This window comes from Hemitrygon akajei, chromosome 17, assembly GCF_048418815.1.
Source record: "Hemitrygon akajei chromosome 17, sHemAka1.3, whole genome shotgun sequence".
In the NCBI taxonomy this organism is placed as follows: domain Eukaryota; kingdom Metazoa; phylum Chordata; class Chondrichthyes; order Myliobatiformes; family Dasyatidae; genus Hemitrygon; species Hemitrygon akajei.
In genome coordinates this window covers 54493965-54515078 of record NC_133140.1, presented here as the reverse complement: position 1 = coordinate 54515078, position 21114 = coordinate 54493965, and the positions used below count along the sequence as shown (strand labels likewise).

The 21114-nt window shown below is 41.2% G+C and overlaps 1 protein-coding gene across 1 annotated transcript in view; it reads right to left on the bottom strand.

Moving 5' to 3' along the window:
- Positions 1-21114, bottom strand: part of tdrd12 (tudor domain containing 12) — a 151414-nt gene that overhangs the window by 111969 nt on the left and 18331 nt on the right. The window contains exons 5-9 of the mRNA XM_073069663.1: positions 19194-19249; positions 17728-17813; positions 16378-16576; positions 16012-16174; positions 583-665 (exon numbers count right to left, since the gene is read on the bottom strand). Of these exons, the coding sequence (XP_072925764.1) occupies positions 583-665; positions 16012-16174; positions 16378-16576; positions 17728-17813; positions 19194-19249 (587 nt within the window). The remainder of the gene's footprint in view (positions 1-582; positions 666-16011; positions 16175-16377; positions 16577-17727; positions 17814-19193; positions 19250-21114) is intronic.

The following is a 21114-nucleotide window of genomic DNA, read 5'->3' as shown; positions in this document are numbered from 1 at the left end:
CACAGCCTCAAGATAGAGGGGCATCCATTTAAAATAGAGATGCAGAGAAATTTCTTTAGCCAGAAGGTGGTGAATTTGAGGGATTTATTGCTACAGGCAGCTGTGCAGGACAGATCATTGGGTGTATTTAAGGCAGAGCTCGATAGGTTCTTGATTGGACACAGCATCAAACATTATGGGGAGAAGGCCAGGGAATGGGGCTGAGGGGGGGAAAAGGATCAGTCAGGATTGAATGGCGGAGCAGACTCAACAGGCCAAATGACCTAATTCTGCTCCTATGCCTTATAGCGAGTTTAATCTCTTTTTAAAATCATTACAGAGCACAATTTTGACATGTGGTTATTTTCAAAGTTGACTGCAGTAGTACTTTTAGGAGCCAAAACCCCAATTAATTTTCCCCACTCTAATTCTGTGGTACTCAATGTTCCTGTTGTGCTAATGCATTTATCTTGTAGCAAGGATAAATTTACGACTTGCAATTTAGAGCTCAGAACTCCTTAAAACTCAACAGAAGAACATTCAAAATGAACTCTATTTTACGAGATTTTCAATAAAATTATATTACAATAGCAAATACTTAACTTGTAGATGCTGACTTTTCATTGCTCATCTGAATTGATGTGGATGGGATCTGGCTTTTATACGTGTCATTACGGAGGTCAATCCTACAATGAAAATAAAACAAAATAACACAATCTACAAAATTATCACTAAACTTGAAGTAGAATATTAAAGACAGCTTGTGTTTCTTTCATTTAGGAATGCTGGAAAGAATGAGAAACTGGTGAAAAACTTTATTGAGAGGAAATGAGGAAAGCTAGTGGATCATTCTCTGGAACAGATTTGAAAGAGATATTGAAAATTATTTGGAGTGTTGGAAGGGTAATCAACAGGTTATTGAAATATCGACTTAAGACTAGTACCTTAAAAATCAGTACTAAATAAAAACTAAGAGTACCTTTTGTTTCCAAAATGTAGGAAAACATTGAAAGTAAGAGAAGAAAAACTAAAATTAATAATAGTTTTGAATAGAAAAATTTTGAATGATACAAAAACATAATTCCAGAATTTCCAGTTTTTAACCTGGCTTTACAAACAATCAGACACGTGTGCTGAATTTCTTACGATACTACTCTTTGCATATGTCTTAATGAAAAAAGGTCATCAAGGCACTAATAGAGTCATAGACCACTAGAGCACAGAAACATACCCTTTTGGCCCTTCTAGTCCATGCCAACGTGCTTTTCTGCCTAAACTTATCACCCAGACCACAGCCCATCACACTTTTCTCAGCTATGTACCTACATATTGCCACTGAACATGCATTTAGTTGGCATATCACTTTAGTTGGCATTTTGTTCCTATGAGTGAACTTCCCCCTCAGGTTACCCTTAAATATTTCACCTATCATCCTTATCCTATGGCCTCTAGTTCTAGTTTCAGCCAAGCTCAACAGAATAAACATGCTTGCCCTTACCTTATTTATACCACTCTTGATTTTGTATACCTCTGTCCAATCTGCCCTCATTCTTCTACGCTCCAGAGAATAAAGACACAACTTAGACCATAAAATATAGGAGCAGAAGTAGGCCATTCGGCCCATCAAGTCTGCTCCGCCATTCAGTCACAGGCTGATCCAATTCTTCCAGTTATCCCCACTCCCCTGCTTTCATCCCATACCCTTTGATGCCCTGGCTAATCAAGAACCTATCTATCTCTGCCTTAAATACACCCAGTGACTTGGCCTTCACAGCAGCTCATGGCAACAAATTCCACACATTTATCACCCTCTGACTGAAGTAATTTCTCCACATCTCTGTTCTAAGTGGAGGTCCTTCAATCCTGAAGTCATGCCCTCTTGTCCTAGAATCCCCTACTATGGGAAATAACTTTTCTATATCTGATCTGTTCAGGCCTTTTAACATTCAGAATGTTTCTATGAGATCCCCACTCATTCTCCTGAACTCCAGGTAATACAGTCCATGAGCTGCCAGACATTCCTCATATGGTAACCCTTTCATTCCTGGAATCATTCTCCTGAATCTTCTCTGAACCCTTTCCAACGTCAGTAAATCCTTTCTAAAATAAGGAGCCCAAAACTGCACACAATACTCCAAGTGTGGTCTCATGAGTGCTTTATAGAGGCTCAACATCACATCCCTGCTCTTATATTCTATACCTCTAGAAACAAATGCCAACATTGCATTCGCCTTCTTCACAACCAACTCAGCCTAGAGGTTAACCTTTAGGGTATTTTGCACAAGGACTCCCAAGTCCCTTTGCATCTCTGCATTTTGAATTCTCTCCCCATCTAAATAACAGTCTTCCCATTTATTTCTTTCACCAAAGTACATGACCATACACTTTCCAGCATTGTATTTCATTTGCCACTTCTTTGCCCATTCCCCAAACTATCTTAAGTCTCTGTTTCCTCAACACTACCCACTCCTCCACCTATCTTTGTATCATCAGCAAATTTAGCCACAAATCCATTAATCTCATATTCCAAATCATTGACATACATTGTAAAAAGCAGCAGTCCCAACATTGACCCCTGTGGAACTCCACTAGCAACCAGCAGCCAGCCAGAATAGGATCCCTTTATTCCCAATCCCTGTTTTCTGCTGACCAGCCAATGTTCCACCCATGCTAGTAACTTCCCTGTAATTCCATGGGCTGTTATCTGGCTAAGCAGCCTCATGTGCGACACCTTGTCAAAGGCCTTCTGAAAATCCAAGTACACCACATCTACTACATCTCCTTTGTCTACCCTGCTTATAATTTCCTCCAAGAATTGCAGCAGTTTAGTCAGACAGGATCTCCCTTTCAGGAGCCCATGCTGGCTTTGGCCTATCTTGTCATGTGCCTTCAGGTACTCCATAATCTCATCCCTAACAATCAATTCCAACAACTTACCAACCACTGATGTCAGGCTAACAGTTTCCTTTCTGCTGCCTCCCACCCTTCTTAAATGGCGGAGTAAACACTTGCAATTTTCCAGCCATTCAGTACAATGCCGGAATCTATCGATACTTGAAAGATCATCATTAATGCCTCTGTAATCTCTCTAGCTACTTCCTTCAGAACACGAGGGTGCATTCTATGAGGTCCAGGAGATTTATCCACCCTCAGATCATTAAGTTTGCGGACCACCTTCTCAGTCATAATTTTCACTGCACAGACTTCACCTCCCTGACACTCTTGAATGTCCGGTATTCTGCAGACATCTTCCACTGTGAAGACTGATGCAAATTACGCATTCAGTTCCTCTGTCATCTCTGCATCTCTCATTACAATATCTCTAGAGTCATTTTGTATTGGTCCTATATCTACCCTTGAGTCTCTTTCACTCTTTATACACTTAAAAAAGCTTTTAGTATCTTCTTTGATATTATTCATCCTTCACCATAGCTCAGGTCCTCATGTCTCAGCAACATTCTTGTAAATTTTCTCTGCACTCTTCCAAGCTGAAGGTAGGTGAACAGAACTGCACACAGTGCTCCAAATTCAGCTTCACAAATGTCTTGCACAACTTCAAAATAACATCCCAACTCCTATACTCAATATTCTGAATTATGAAGGCCAACGTTTCAAAAGGTCACTTTATAACCCAATCTACCTGTGATGCCTCGTTAAAGGATTTGTATTCCCAGATCCCTTTGTTCTACCACACTCCCCAGTGCCCTACCATTCATGGGCTTGTCCTAGAAACATAGAAATATAGAAAACCTACAGCACAACACAGGTCCTTTGGCCCACAAAGTTGTGCCGAACATGTCCCTACCTCAGAAATTACTAGGCTTACCTATAGCCCTCTACTTTACTAAGCTCCACGTACCTATCTAAAAGCCTCTTGAAAAACCCCATCGTATCCACCTCCACCACTGTTGCCGGCAGCCGATTCTATGCACTCACCACTCTGAGTAAAAAACTTACCCGACATCTCTGTACCTACTCCCCAGCACCTTAAACCTGTGTCCTCTTGTGGAAACCATTTCAGCCCTGGGAAAAAACCTCTGACTATCCACATGATCAATGCCTCTCATCATCTTATACACCTCTATCAGGTCAACTCCCATCCTCCTTCGCTCCAAAGAGAAAAGGCCGAGTTCACTCAACCTATTCTCATAAGGCATGCTCCTCAATCCATGCAACATCCTTGTAAATCTCCTCTGCACCCTTTTGGCTTCCACATCCTTCCTGTAGTGAGGCGACCAGAACTGAGCACAGTACTCCAAGTGGGGTCTGACCAGGGTCCTATATAGCTGCAACATCACCTCGCGGCTCCTAAATTCAATTCCACAATTCATGAAGGCCAATACACCATACACCTTCTTAACCACAGAGTCAACTTGTGCAGCTGCTTTGAGAGTCCTATGGACTCAGACCCCAAGATCCCTCTGATCCTCCATACTACAAGAGTCTTACGATTAATACTATATTCTGCCATTATATTTGACTTACCAAAATGAACCACCTCACACTTATCTGGGTTAAACTCCATCTGCCACTTCTCAGCCCAGTTTTATATCCTATCAATGTCCTGCTGTAACCTCTGACACCCCTCCACACTATCCACAACACCTCCAACCTTTGTGTCATCAGCAAACTTACTAACCCATCCCTCCACTTCATCATCCAGGTCATTTATAAAAATCACGAAGAGTAAGGGTCTCAGAACAGATCCCTGAAGCACTCCACTGGTGACCCACCTCCATGCAGAAAATGACCTGTCTACAACCACTCTTTGTCTTCTGTGGGCAAGCCAGTTCTGGATTCACAAAGCAATGTCCCCTTGGATCCCATGCCTCCTTACTTTCTCAATAAGCCTTGCATGGGGTACCTTATCAAATGCCTTGCTGAAATCCATACTACATCTACTGCTCTTCCTTCATCAATGTGTTCAGTCACATCCTCAAAAAATTCAATCAGACTCGTAAGGCACGATCTACCCTTTACAAAGCCATGTTGACCACTCATAATCATAATATACCTCTCCAAATGTACATAAATCCTGCCTCTCAGGTTTTTCTCCATCACCTTACCAACCATTGAGGTAAGACTCACTGGTCTATAATTTCCTGGGCTATCTCTATTCCCATCCTTGAATAAAGGAACAACATCCGCAACCCTCCAATCCTCCAGAATCTCTCCAGTCCCCACTGATGATGCAAAGATCATCACCAGAGGGTGAGCAATCTCCTCCCTCGCCTCCCAGAGTAGCCTGGGGAACATTTCATCCGGCCCCAGCGACTTATTCAACTTGATGCTTTCCAAAAGCTCCAGCACATCCTCTTTCTTAATATCTACATGCTCAAGCTTTTCAGTCTGCTGCAAGTCATCACTACAATCACTAAGATCCTTTTCCATAGTGAATACTGAAGTATTCATTAAGTACCTCTGTTATGTCCTCTGGTTCCATACACGCTTTCCCACTACCACACCTGACAGGTCCTATTCTTTCATGTCTTATCCTCTTGCTCTTCACAAACTTGTAGTATGCCGTGGGATTTTCCTTAATTTTGCCCGCCAAGGCCTTCTCATGGCCTCTTCTGGCTCTCCTAATTTCCTTCTTAAGCTCCTTCCAAGCAGCCTTATAATCTTCTAGATCTCTAATACCTAGCTGTCTGAACCTTTTGTATGCTTTTCTTTTCTTCTTGACTAGATTTATTACAGCCTTTGTACACCATGGTTCCTGTACCCTACCATAACTTCCCTGTCTCATTGGAATATACCTGTACAGAACTCTGCACAACTATCCCCTCAATATTTGCCACATTTCTTATGTACTTTCCACTGAGAACATCTGTTTCGAATTTAAGCCTGCAATTTCCTGCCTGATAGCCTCAAAATTCCCCTTACTCCAATTAAACACTTTTCTAACTTGTCTTTTCCTATCTCTCTCCAATGCTATTGTAAAGGAGATAGAATTATGATCACTATCTCCAAATGCTCTCCCACTGAGAGATTTGACATCTGACCAGGTTCATTTCCCAATACCAAATCAAGTACAGTCTCTCCTCTTGCAGGCTTATCTACATACTGTGTCATCTACTTCCTGAACACACCTAACAAACTCCAACCCATCTGAACCCCTTGCTCTAGGGAGATGCTAACTGATATTTGGGAAATTAAAATCTCCTATCACGACAACTCTGTTATTATTACACCTTTCCAGGATCTGTTTCCCTATCTGCTCCTCGATATCTCTGTTACTATTGGGCAGCCTATAAAAAAACACCCAGTAAAATTATTGACCCCTTCCTGTTCCTAACCTCCACCCACAGAGACTCAGTAGACAATCCCTCCATGGCGCCCAACTTTTATGCAGCCGTGACACTATCTCTGATCAACCGTGCCACGCCCCCACCTCTTTTACCTCCCTCCCTGTCCTTTCTGAAACATCTAAAACCTGGCACTAAGAAGTAACTAATCCTGTCCCTGAGCCATCCAAATCTCTGTAATGGCCAACACATCATATCTCCAAGTACTGATCCACACTCTAAGCTCTTCCGCTTTGTTCACAACACTCATTAAAATTGACACATCTTAAGCCTTTGGTCTGAGCGCATCCCCTGTCACCCGCCTATCCTCCCTCTCGTACTGTTTACAAGCTTTCTCTGTTTGTGAGCTAACCTCCTCTTCCCCAGTCTCTTCAGTTCGGTTCCCACCTCCCAACAATTCCAGTTTAAACTCTCCACAGTAGCCTTAGCAAACCTCCCCTCCAGGGTATTGGTCCCCCTGGGATTCAAGTGCAACCCGTCCTTCTTGTACAGGTCACACCTGCCCCAAATGATGTCCCAATGATCCAGAAATCTGAATCTCTGTCCCCTGCTCCAATCCCTCAGCCACATTTATCCTCCACCACATTCTATTCTTATTCTCACTGTTGTGTGGCACAGGCAATAATCCCGAGATTACTACCTTTGTGGTCCTGCTTCTCAACTTCCTTCCTAACTCCCTGTAGTCTTTTCTCAGGACCTCTTCCCTTTTCCTATCTACGTCATTAGTACCAATACGTACCACGACCTCTGGCTGTTCTCCCTCCCACCGCAGGATATCTTGGACACGATCTGAAACATCCAGGACCCTGGCACCTGGGAGGTAAACTACCATCCGAGTTTCTTTCCTGCGTCCACAGAATTGCCTGTTTGACTCCCTAACTATAGAATTCCCTATCACTACTGCTTTCCTCTTCCCTTCCCGACCCTTCCGAGCCACAGGGCCGGACTCTGTGCCAGAGGCACGGCCAATGCCACTTTCCCCAGGTAGGCTGTCCCCACAACAGTACTCAAACAGGAGTACTTATTGCCAGGGAGTACAGCCACAGGGGTACTCTCTAATACCTGACTCTTTCCGTCCCCCCTCCTGACTGTGACCCACTGGTCCGTCTCCCACAGCCCTGATGTGACGACCTACCTATAACTCCTATCACCTCCTCACTCTCCCTGACTAGGCGAAGGTCAACGAGCTGCATCTCCAGTTCCCTAACTTGGTCCCTCAGGAGCTGCAGCTTGACACACCTGGTGCAGATATGGCTGCCCAGGAGGCTGGGAGACTCCAGGACCCCACACATCTGACACCGAGTACAGAAAACTGGCCTCACTCACATACATCCTACTTTGCCTCGTCCCATTACCGCTTGAGCCCATTGAGCCAAAGCCCTCTCACTCCACTGCCTGCTTCAACACTGCCCACTGGATATGGCAGTCTTCTTTTTAAACCTTTCGCGCTCTACTGGCTGAGATCACACGCCTGCGCAGTCTCGCTTCTCTTTAACCTGAGAAGTAATAAACTCACTTCGCTCCGAAAAACCAGCAGTTCACTTGTAGCCTTCTTGCTCCGAATTAAAATCCGTTGAAGATTCCTTGCCTTTTTAAACCTTTCATGCTCTACTGGCTGACGTCACGTGCCTGCGCAGTCTTGCCTCTCTTTAACCCGAGTAGTAAAAGCTGCCTTTGCTCCAAAAAAATCAGCAGTTCACTCGCAGCCTTCTTGCTTCCTGCCAAAGTACAACGCCTCACATGTGTCTGTATTAAATTCCATCTGCCATTTTTCAGCACAATTTTCCAGCAGGTCTAGATCACACTGCAAGCTCTTATAGCCTTCTTCACTGTACACTACTTCCCCCATCTTGATATAATTTGCTGATCCAGTTTACCATATTCTCATTGAAATCATTAATATAGATGATAAACAACAATGGACCCAGCACCTATTCCTGCAGAACAACACTAGTCACAGGCCTCCAGACATTGAGACAACCGTCTCCTCCCACTCTTTGGCTTCTCCCACTAAACCAATGCTGAATCCAATCTATTACTTCATCCTGAACACCAAACATCTTAACCTTCTGGACCATCCTGCCAGGCAGGAGAGAAACATACCAAAGAAGTAGTACCGTAGATTCCGGACTACAGAGCGCACCTGATTAAAAGCCGCTGGCTCTAATTTTAGAAAGAAAATCAATTTTTTACTTGTACAGGCCGCACCGGATTTTCGGCCGCAGGTGTCCCACGTTGTAATAGGAGATATTTACACAGAAAGATATTACACGTGAGGATTTTTTAACTTTTAATTAAATCCATATGGTAACATAAACAAATACATATTGCAAATGCTTTTTTTCGAACCGTGCCTGTAACGCGGCTACTTTTAAATATACGTTGCGTATACTTTTTTACTGAACAACATTCCAATATCTCCTAACGACTGGTAAAAAATATATATACTGCAGCCTACCAGGAAAAGTTATTGATCGCCTTTAACTTAAAAGCAGCGTTCGCTCAGATCCAATGTCGCTCGTGTAATGTGCTCGCCCCCTCCTTCCTGTTTATCGCAAACGGCATTTTTCCCACAAGACGCGGCGAAACTGGGTGTGACGTCATAGCATCCCACGATGTAGTACAGAAAACAAATATACTTAAAACACTTCTAACTTTAACTAGAAAATGAATTACTAAGCGAAAATATTATAAACTAAATAACTGCCATAAAGGCAGCACAATGCTTTTCTTCGAGTGTTTTCCATGTTGATGAGGGTGAGTACAAATGACTGATTTACAATAATTTAATTGTGAAAGTGCGCTTGATTTATCGTACAATTTCATTGGACCTCTGTGAACTACTCATCAATTTTATTGGTCTACTGTTACGAGGCAAAATGTTTTTGGCGGCATGAAAAAAATCATGCATTAGCCGCACCATAGTAAAGGCCGCAGTGTTCAAAGCTGTTCAAAATGTGGGAAAAAAGTAGCGGCTTATAATCCGACATCTACGGTATTCTAAAGGCAGGAAAACACAACTGCAGCTGACAAGGGAAGTCAAAGTCAAAATAAAAGCCAAAAAGAGGACATATAATACAGGAAAAATTAGTGGGAAGTTTGAAGATTGGTAAGCTTTTAAAAACCAACAGAAGGCAACTAAAAAGTCATAAAGAGATGTACCATATAGCCTACAGTATAATAAGGGACTACTTTATGCGTTAGTAACACGTCGTTGAATGCGCTATAAGGTGTATACTGAGCATGCACTATTAGGCACGTATTGATCTGTAAGTGTGTTTCGAATTCGGATTCTGCCAATGAAGAACCATGAAATTTAGCTCCCATCTCCAGTGTTTTTGTTAATAGCATTGTTGTGTAACCAGGCCACATACACAACAAATTGATGACCAGGTTAATGACCCTACATCTTATCGGAATGCCGGGTTTTTGTTGATAACAACACTCAGAGGAAGAGCGCAAGAAACGAGCCAAGGAGTGGGAGAAGGAGGCAGATCGAGGCCGCGAGTCTGAAAGGAAGCAGGAGCACAGAAGACCAAGAGACACAGTCAGAGCCGCAGCATGTCTCGGCGAGACCACAGCTGGCGTGGACCCCCAGGGGCTGAGGGTCTGCCTGCCTCAGAAGGGAGATAAAATGGAGTGACACACACATCTAGAGGGAGTGTGCTCGTGGTGCTAGTAAAAAGGACATGTGAGTCAAAAAGAAAACAGGGCTAAATTAACATAACAAAGATGGCGATGACTGGAACCATTACAGCATTTGATAGTGGCATTGTAGACTGGGCAACTTACATTGAGAGAGTGAAGTTATATTGTGAGGCTAACGGTATTGATGATGAAAAGAAAGCCAGTGTCTTACTCAGTACTATGGGAGCAAAAACATACGGGCTGCTGCAGAGCTTGTTAACCCCTGAAAAGCCAGCTGACAAAACGTTCAAGCAAATAGTAGACACTCTCCAACAGCATTTAAACTCCAAACCACTGGTCATTTCTGAAAGATTTAAATTTCACAAACAGAATCAGAACGAAAATGAAAGCATTTCTGAATATTGTGCTGAGAACATCGGGAGCTGGTCTATTGGACGCATTGAGGAACAGATTAGTGTGTGGCATGCACTGTGAAACCACACAGAAGAAGCTTCTCTGTGAAAGAGACCTTACATTCGAGAAAGCACTAAACATTGCAATGTCAACTGAAACAGCAGCACGAGGTGCTTCAGAGATACAACAAAAATCTCTGGAATATGCTACCAATAAAATGTCACTGAACAGAAATGAAGGAAAGAAATGTAACCATTGTGGGAACATGTCACATGTCCCTGATGACTGTTGGTTTAAAGACAAAGAATACAGGAACTGTGGCAAACAGGGCCATACTGGCAGAGTATGCAAAGCTAGTAAACGGCAGAAAAAGGACAAAATACAGAGAAACAAGAAACCCCAGAAAGGAAAACCCAACAATGTACACAAAATGTAAGAAAACAGTTCTGATGAAAACGACTCAGACAAAAGTGAAATGTCTTGTCTGCAATTTCACAGCGTGAAAGAGACAGATAATCAAAGAGTAATAAGGATCTCTCCACAAGTGGCAGGCGTGAGACTGAAAATGGAATTGGACACAGGCTCAACTTTAACAGTGATCTCTGTACACAACTACAAACAACTGTTTTCTCACATACCTCTGAAATGAACTAAACTACTGCTAAAGACTTACACAGGACAGAAAGTGCATACCAAAGGTAAAAGTAAAGTGACAGTGACCTATGGAGACAAAACACAGCAGCTGAACCTCTATGTACTGAAAAATGGAGGACCACCGTTGCTAGGACATGAATGGCTCAGGAAAAAGTCATGTGGTTTCAGGGTAGTTGGAGGCACATGATAAAATAGGCCTCAGCCAACATGGTTTCCTCAGGGGAAAATCTTCCTTGACTAATCTGTTGGAATTCTTTGAAGAAATAACAAGCAGGATAGAGAAAGGAAAATCGAGAAAATTGTGGATGTAGTGTACAAACCTTGATTTGAGCGAGTACTGTGTAAATACTGCCCATACACAATTGTCAGTTGGCAAGAAATAACAGATTGCACACCGCATAAAATTGTAAAGAAAGCATATTTAATAGCCAACAGCTCTGAGTGGAAATTTCAGCTTTATCGAACAGTTAGTATGAAAAACAAAAGAAAATAAAAATAAAAGGGCCCATTTCAGTTAACCCAGTCCAAATATGCATATAAAGTTGGAGCTCATCTTGAATATCATTTTACACACGTGCTGAACCCACAGTCTGTGTGAAAGCACAAACAAATTTCAAACATTGCTCAAAATCCATCTTGAATAAAAGGATGTTCTCTTGGGAGTATTGGCCCTCCTCCTTGGAGGTATTCATCTGCACAAAGCACTTTGTGCAAGGGGGACACTCCTTCCCATGGCCTCCTCAGCCATCTTCCCTCCTGTTCTCTCCGCAGCTCCCCAAATAAAGATCCGTGAACCACACTGTCTGTCACAAATCTCACTCTGCCCAGTTCTCTCTAGAACCTTCTCCCAATTCCACCATCCTGATTGACCAACACAAAATTTCTAAGTTGAACATCAAAGCCCCTCATCTTTTAGCCGAAACCAAAACAGATCATCAGCAGTATACAGGTTTCCCCCGCTATTCAAAGGTAGAGCATTCCTATGAAATGGTTCGTAAACCGGAATGTCGTAAAGTGAAGAAGCAATTACCATTTATTTATATGGGAAAAATTTTTGAGCGTTCGCAGACCCAAAAAATAACCTACCAAATCATGCCAAATAACACATAAAACCTAAAATAACAATAACATATAGTAAAAGCAGGAATGATCTGATAAATACACAGCCTATATAATGTAGGAATACTTTTCTGCAATTATTGCAGCACTATCCACCGCAGCAAAAATCTTACCCAAGTGCTCTCGGCAGCACTCACGGCGCAAGTGCTCCCGGCAGAAACACTCTTTCCAGTAACCTTTAAGCTATGAAGCTACCAAGTAACACATAAAAATTCACAGCCTATATAAAGTAGAAATAATGTATGTACAGTGTAGTTTCACTTACTGGATTTGGGAAGACAGTGAGCACACTGATGATGGTGTGCTAGGCTGAGTTGTCGGAGGTTGGGGTGGTGGGAGGTAGAGGAGACTGGGGTGTCCTCTCATCGTTGTCTGTTTCCATCAGGGCAGGCAGGTCACCTTCTTCTATGTCTGCCTGCCTTGATGTCAAAGGTCGAGTTTCGTTGTCTGCTGTGGCTGATGTGGAAGGCTTGAAAAACGACAGTATGCTTGACTGCTTAGCCTCGCGCATTTTTCTATCATACAGTTCTTTGTAAGCACTCAAACCATCCTGAAAATATGCCCTAAACCTACATACCCTTTCAAAATTAAAGTCATACTTTTCTTCAATCATTGTAGCGTTGTCAATCACAGCAAAAATCTCATGCAATTGCTTCCCGTTCAGTTCCTGGGCAACTTCTCTTTCAGGCTGTTCGCTACTGCATTCAGTTTCAATTGTTATCCTTTCCTCTTCATCAGCTCTTCATCTCTCAGTTCTTGGTCATGGGATGCCAAAACCTCTTCAACATCATCTTTGTCAACTTCCACAAACCCTTAGACAAACTCAGTATATTTTTACTTCGTTCACCATGATCGAAACGCTTTATTATGTCTAGTTTTACACTAAGTGTAACACCCTTACATGCTCTTTTAGGCTTTTCCAATACCTTAGAACTCATCTTGCTAACGGATGCACAAAATAAATCGACATAAAGCACAGATGCTCACAGGCACGTGTTTAAGCAATGCCGGCTAGAATGCAGTTCTGGGCAGAGGAGCTTGGTTGCTCGGCATGTGCGCTGCCTTTTTTCGTGCGCTACCTTTTTTGCGCGCTGCCTTTTTTCGTAACAGTGAAAACACATGATTGGATATACATGATCCACCATGCACAAAGCCACGTTGACTATCTCAAATCAGGCTCCCTCGATCAAAATACTTGTATATACTGAACCTTATAATACCTTTCAATAATTAAACCATAACAGAAGTCAGGCTCACTGTATTATAAATTCCTGACTTACTTCTAGAGCCTTTCTTGAACAACAGTCCAACATTTGCTCTCCTTCAATCCTCCATCACCTCATTTGAGGCTAAAGACATTTTATATATCTCTGGTAATTTCTGCAATTTCTGCATTAGCCTTCCAAAAGGTCTGAGGGGACACCTCGTCAGCCCTGGGATCTATTCAGCCAAATTCGCCTCAAGACAGCAAGCACCGCGTCTTTTGTAATCTGGATACAGACCATGACCTCACTACTCTTTTGCCTCAGTTCTATAGGTCCTGTACCTGTCTCCCAAGTAAATACATATGCAAAAAATTCATTTAAGATCCCCCGATCTCTTTTAGCTCCAAGCATAAATGACCACACTATTCTTCAGGATGAACAATTTTACCCTTTGCTTTTAATATATATCTGGAATTCTTGTTCACCTTGTCCGCCAGACCAAACTCATGTACTCTTTTAGGCTTCCTGATTTTCCTCATAAGTGTTCTCTTGCAATTCTTCTACTCCTCAGGTGCCTCATTTAATCCTAACTGCATATATCTGACATGCACCTCCTTTTTCTTAACTGGACCCTCATTATCCCGCAAAAAAACAAGGTTTCATGCACTTTCCCATGCTCCAAGTTCATCTTATTTACAATACTCCTTGCACTGAAACTTATGCAACTCAAACCATTAGTTACACCATACTCTGCCTTTCCGTTCCAGTCCTGACATGTAGATTTAATATCTACTTACCCCACCCGCCTCAGCCACTCTGGTTCTTGCCCTCTGTAGCTCTAGTTTAAACCCTTCTACCCCATGCCTGCCCTGAACAGGCTTCTGACTAGGATTCTAGTCACCCTCCAATTCAGGTGCAAATTGCCTCACTTGTGTAGTTCCCACCTTCCCTAGAAGACAGCCTAATGATATAAAAACCTGTGCTGACCGCTCCTGCATGATCTCCTTAGTCATAAGTTAAACTGTATTATCTTCCCATTTGTGGCCTCCCTGACATATGGCACGGATACCAATCTGGAGGTCAACACTCTGGAAGGTCTGTGCTTTAACTTGGCACTTAACTCCCCAAACTCAACTTTAACGACCTTATCACTCTTCCTGCTTATATCATTGGTTCTGATGTGGACCATAACCTCTGCCTGCTCAGCTTAAGAAATGATATGGACTTGATCCTTGAGAACTCTGACCCTGGCACCTGGTGGGCAACATACTATTTGGGAATCTTGTTCTCATCCACAGAATCTCCTGTCTGCCCCCCTGACCAGTGAATCCCTTAACACTATTGTTCGCCTATTCTCCTCCCTTCTCCTCTGAGCCACAGAACCAGACTCAGTACCAGAGACCCAACTGCTGTGATTTTCCTCTGCTTGATCACCACCCTCCCCCAACAATATCAAAAAAACTTGTTATTGAGGGGAGCAGCCACGGGATATAAAGGACCAAACAGGAAGTAAAATTGATAATTCACCTTGTAAAAATGAAAAGAAATGGAGATAATAAACTGGATCATAGCTGATTGGATCCACTCAACTATGAGATCATTTACACAAACCAACTCTCCCACTGTGCAAGCTCCTCAGATGTACAATGCATTTACACCACACAATTACCAACCTTGTAGTGCAGCATTATTTCCAGGAATGTTAGAGAATGTCACGGATGACTGCTAGAGAAAGGTGGTCAGATGTGAGTTTCACATTCCTGCACTGTAGAATGCAGGTGCAAATATCTTGAGAACATCAAGTGCATACTGGAGCCGGCAATTTTCTGTAATACTATCCACACTGTATTATAATTACAAAAATAAACTCTTACTGGTGCACCTCTTCAATTTACAAAGCTATTTCTTCTATAGCAAATAGCTCACTGTGCCAAAATGCTGATAATGCAATTTGTCTTGCCTTTTTTGCTTCATAAAGTATTTTCCAGAAATGTAGGCTACTTTTAAATTGTAGGATGCTATAGAAGAAAAGGTTAGTTATTCACTTATTAATCATGTTTTATTAACAGCAGAAAAATAGAAACATTTTAATAGCCAACAGCTCTGAGTGGAAATTGGCATATAAATATGTAAGTACACATGCAGCTAGGACATTGTGGTCACTAGTTTGGGAATGCAGGATGACTAAGGAGAAAGAAGGGAATAGAAAGGATCTCGTCAGAGTTGCAGATGGGAACTGCACGGTGCCAAGATGGGAATAGAGGCTATGTCAATTAAGAAATATAATAATGCCACTGTGATGCACAGCAAGAGATTTTGCAGGTGTTAAATTTAAGGATTTCTAACAGATTATAGAGCTAAAACAAAGAAATTGCTATACATAGGGAAGTGATTATCAGACATAATTTTGCTAGATTTTATGAGAAAATACTGGTAGTTCTATATGTACCTGTCAACATTGCTATATGCAAGTACCAACAAGTTTAGGTTCTCTACATGGGTATGTGCAAATTTGTGTATAACATTTTAGGTTCTCTACTTGGAAACTTGCAAACAAGTATATAACATTTGTCCAATTTCAGAGCCCATCACAATGACAATCCAACAAATATTATGGAAAAATACCTTAAACAGCTTGCACCAGTGAAATCATTATATTGTCAAGGACAGAAATTGGTTATTTATAAATATATAGACACATCACATACCTCAAATTTTCATCTGATTGCATTTTTGAGAGAAAAAATGATTGGAGTGGCTCTACTGAATTTCTCCTATGTAATGATGAGGGTATCTTGTTGACGTATTTGGAGGATGCATTTTTATCTTTGTCCTTTAAACATTGGACAACTGATTCCTGGTCTGAAAAACCTATAGAACAGTTCAGAAATCCAAAGTATCAGAGTACTGCTGAGAGATAGGGGCCAAATGACTAGTGAAGACAATTTGATAACCTAGCTTGTACAATTTGCAGCTTTAGAAATAACTTACATTCTAATTTTCATACTATTTGAAATTTCCTGCACCCATTCCAGAAATTATGAACAATTATTTGAACAAGAGTTGTGTCTCACCTTGGTTTTGTTCTGTTATTGTCGACATTTCTAAAACTTCAGACCAAAGGGCTAAAGGTTTATGACCAACTGCTTTCTTAACTGGTGATTCATTCTTCATGCACAATGTTGATGAATTTGGGCTTTTTACAAGGTTTTGATTCTTTGGTGAAATGTAACGTGCAAACATTTTTGCAACTAAATCATCATTCAAACACACCTACAGAAAGGAAATTGAACATTGTCATAAACAAAAACTCAATGTTCAAGATTTTGGATGCTCTTTGTCAAATAATTCAGATATCTTACTGTGGTCTGACCCCAAATAAACCACATTTTGCTAATATTTAATATTTATTGCTATGATCTTTGTGCCAAAAAGTAAAATAGACATACTCAGATGATCTCAGCAGAATACTTGATTCATTTGTGGGACTGTGCTTCATCAGGGCCTGCATTTCATTGCATGCCCTTACTTTTGAAGATATCAGTGGTGGGATCAAGCCAGAGCCTGGGTCTCGGGCAGTGCGAAGATTTGGTGTTGTGCCATTTTGCTGTCCTTGGGATTTATTACTGTTATAAACTGAGTCTTCATTCACAATCATGATACTCCATGCTGCATTTGACTCCAGCCAGTGGAGTTTTCCCTCAATGCTTTTCGGCTGATTCCATCCACACTTGACCAAAATTGCTTTGATATCAAAGTATTTGTTCTCACATCAGAAATTCAAGTTTTTAATAAAAATCTAGTTTGGACCAAAGCTATAAATAATGAGGTCCTGGTCGTACTCAAATTGAATTTCTTCTATGTATGACAATGGTGTCTTGCTTTGGAGGCAGATATCAGTGCTGTAGCTTTCTTGGTGCATCTTGTGTAGAGATGCAACTAGTTCTGGGCAAAAAATCTTCAGATGCAGACAAAATGCCTTTGCTCTATCCAATGCAGTCCTCATAAGACCATAAGACATGGAAGCATAACTAGGCCATTCAGCCCATCATTATGACAGACCCACTTCCCTCTTAACCCAATTCTTCTGCCTTCTCCCCATAACCTTTCACACCCGACTAATCAAGAACCTATAATCTCCGCCTTGAATGTACCCAGTGACGTGCCCTCCGCAGTTGCCTGTGGACCACCCTCTGGCTAAAGAAATTCCTCCTCGTCTCTGTTCTAAATGAATATCCCTCTAATTCGAGGCTGTGCCTTTCTGATTTCATGAAATCATGAAAAGAATACATGCAATCAAACTGGCTCAATTTATAATGGGGAAATTTAATGGCTGGGAAGAGTGCTTTATTGATTTAAAAGATATTTGTATTTTTAATTTTTTTTATAACGTATAGAAATAGATGAGTAAGTGAAGAGTTTACCTTTCCATCCTTCAAAGTGAGATATAGCTGAACTGCAATAGTATCCCCAGCAATACCTTTTAATTTTGCCTCAGCAGTCTGAGATTCTGTTGTTACAGACAATAAAAGAAATCATACTAGGAATCCCACAGGATGACAGTCTCAGTTTAAAATTTATGCATAATCTGTGACAGACTAAACCAAAACAATTTTTAAAATAAAATTTATTATTAAGCTTCCTTTCATTTGCAAAATACTAGCTATTATACTATACAAAGCTGCAAAAAATATCTAGTTCTATTGACTGATACAATAACTGGAAAATGTGCCATTTGGAAATAATTATAGAAACATAGAAACAAAGAAAACCTACAGCGCAATACAGGCCCTTCGGCCCACAAAGCTGTGCCGAACATGTCCCTACCTTAGAACTACCTAGGCTTTACTCATAGCCCTCCATTTTTCTAAGCTCCATGTAGCCATCCTGGAGTCTCTTAAAAGACCCCATCGTTTCCGCCTCCACCGCCGCCGCTGGCAGCCCATTCCGCACACTCACCACTCTCTGTGTAAAAAATTTACCCCTGATATCTCCTCTATACCTACTTCAAAGCACCTTAAAACTATGCCCTCTCATGCTAGCCATTCCTGCCCTGGGGAAAAGCCTCTGACTATCGACACAATCAATGCCTCTCATCATCTTATACACCTCTGTCAGGTCACCTCTCATCCACCTTTGCTCCAAGGAGAAAAGGCCGAGTTCACTCAACCAATTCTCATAAGGCATGCTCCCCAATCCAGGCAACATCCCTTGTAAATCTCTCTTGCACACTTTCTATGGTTTCCACATCCTTCCTGCAGTAAGGCAACCAGAATTGAGCACAGTACTCCAAGTGGGGTCTGACCAGGGTCCTATATAGCTGCAACATTACCTCTCAGCTCTTAAACTCAATCCCATGATTGATGAAGGCCAATGCACCGTTTCCCTTCTTAACCAGAGTTAACCTGCATAGCAGCTTTGAATGTCCTATGGACTCCGACTCCAACTCCAAGATCCCTCTGATCCTCCACGCTGCCAAGAGTTTTACCATTAATGCTATACTCTGCCATCATATTTGACCTACCAAAATGAACCACCTCACACTTATCTGGGTTAAACTCCATCTGCCACTACTCAGCCCAGTTTTGCATCCTATCAATGTTCCATTGTAACCTCTGACAGCCCTCCACACTATCCACAACACCCCCAACCTTTGTGTCATCAGCAAATTTACTAACCCATCTCTCCACTTCCTCATCCAGGTCATTTATAAAAATCACAAAGAGCAGGGGTAGGATTCACAAAGAGTAGATAAAAGATTATTTAAAATACAATAACATGAATACAAAGTTTGTTTGCATGAATCACCAACATTTAGTTGAATACTCAACTAGAATACATGCTCATGTTTTGTGAGTCTTAAATCAATAAGGAACCAAAAACAACATACCTTGAGCCATTTTTTGGAAATACTGTATTGCAGCCCTATCCCATCTTACTGCTGGACTGTAAATTTAGGGGGAAAAGAAGCAGTGCTTAACTTTTTATAATAAAAATAAGTATTAAAATAAAGAGAGGTGAATAAAAGGTTTTAAGTAGTAGGTAATTTACTTTTTTTATTTTGGACACATTTTACCCTCAAAAAGAAAACACAAAATAGTTTACATTAAAAACATTTTGGTGTAATAGTACAGATTCTTGAAAAAGATTAAATGATGCAAAAAAATCTAAATTAACAGATACACTCAGCATATCAACAACCACCTTCAAGAAGACATGGAAAATCCAATTCACTAGTACAGAGTATTTGATTTTGCATTGACGAGGGGTATTTTTATTCATTTTCACAAAAATGGTATGATTAACAACATCATTTGTTACCCCAGCAATCAGATCAACAGTCAGCATAATCTTTCTAAAGATGCAATTCCTTTGGACTACTTTCTTGACAATGAAACATTATTTCTGCTTTCATGAGTTTTCATATGCTGTCATCTCTTAATAAATTAAACCCCATACCACGTGTACACATGGAAGACACTGATCATAATAATAAACAATACTCAATGAGATGCTTCTGGTTTTATATGAGAGGGATTATAAATCAGCCATGATAGAATGGCAGAGCAGACTCATTGAGCCAAACAGCCTAATTCTTATGGTCTTATAGATAGGTTATGTAAAAAAAAATGCCTGTAGAAGATCCAAGAATTTCTCACTGGTAAGGGGTCTTAACCACATGATTAAGGCTTGATTTAGCCATAATGGGTACCAACGAATCTGGCTGATGCCAGAGATTATAAGGCATTCATCTTCCTTCAGGTGAACACTACTTTTAACTTCCAGTACTGATTATAGCCAAGCCTCCTTTCTCTCTTCCCACAAATACACACACATACCCAAACTACTCTTGTAATCATCTTTTTCTTACCTGTTCTGTCTGACACTATCCCATCCTCACCCATGACCATCCTTAATCACTTACCTGATCATCAGCCATTACCTTCTCTACTTGCTTGCAACCTTTCTCATAATTTTCTATTTGACACCCTCCACCCTCTTTCCCACCCATATACAATATTCTTCCCATCTCACTTTTGGCATAATGGCAATAGATCACAAATGATGGCCAATTCTATCACATGCAACTTAGAATATTGCACACAAGTCAATCTCGGAGTGTTTCTCAGGTCAATTAATGTTTGGGTACTCTAACTCAACAGTCCTTTCCTCTTTACAAATGCTGATTTGATTTATCTAGCTTCAGATGGTTTTGATTATAGTTGAGATATTTAGCCTTTTTTTCTTTTTATTCCCTTCAGTTACTTCTTGCCTATTTGTAAACTCCATATTTACACAGACTACATAATGAGATTTCCCTAGCCATCAAGTCAAATGCAATTTCCAATTGTACATAATACAATTTTAAGCTCTGATGAGTTTAATTATAGGAGGGAGATTGCCATAACAACAATCTCTTACTTAATGTCAGCAAGACCAAGGAGCTGATTGACTTCAGGAGAAGAAAACCAGGGTCTATGAGCCAGTACTCATCAGAGGATCAGAGGTAGAGAGGGTCAGCAACTTTAAATTCCTCAGTATTATTATTTCTGTCAAGTTGGATTTCTTTTTCTTCTTTGAACATGTGCAGCTTCCCCACTTGAAAGAGACTGAATGTGTCTGGTCTCTGATTTGCTCTTGTGGAAGGTCTTGGCCAAGTCTCTTTTTTTTTCTTTCTCTTCGAGAAATTGATTGCAATCATGACATGGAGCTTGTCCTCTTCTACTATGTAGCCCAGGCCAAGTGCCTTGTTGTCATCATCACACATTTGGTTTGGCAAGACCATGGTTTCTGCCTTGGACTTCTCCAGC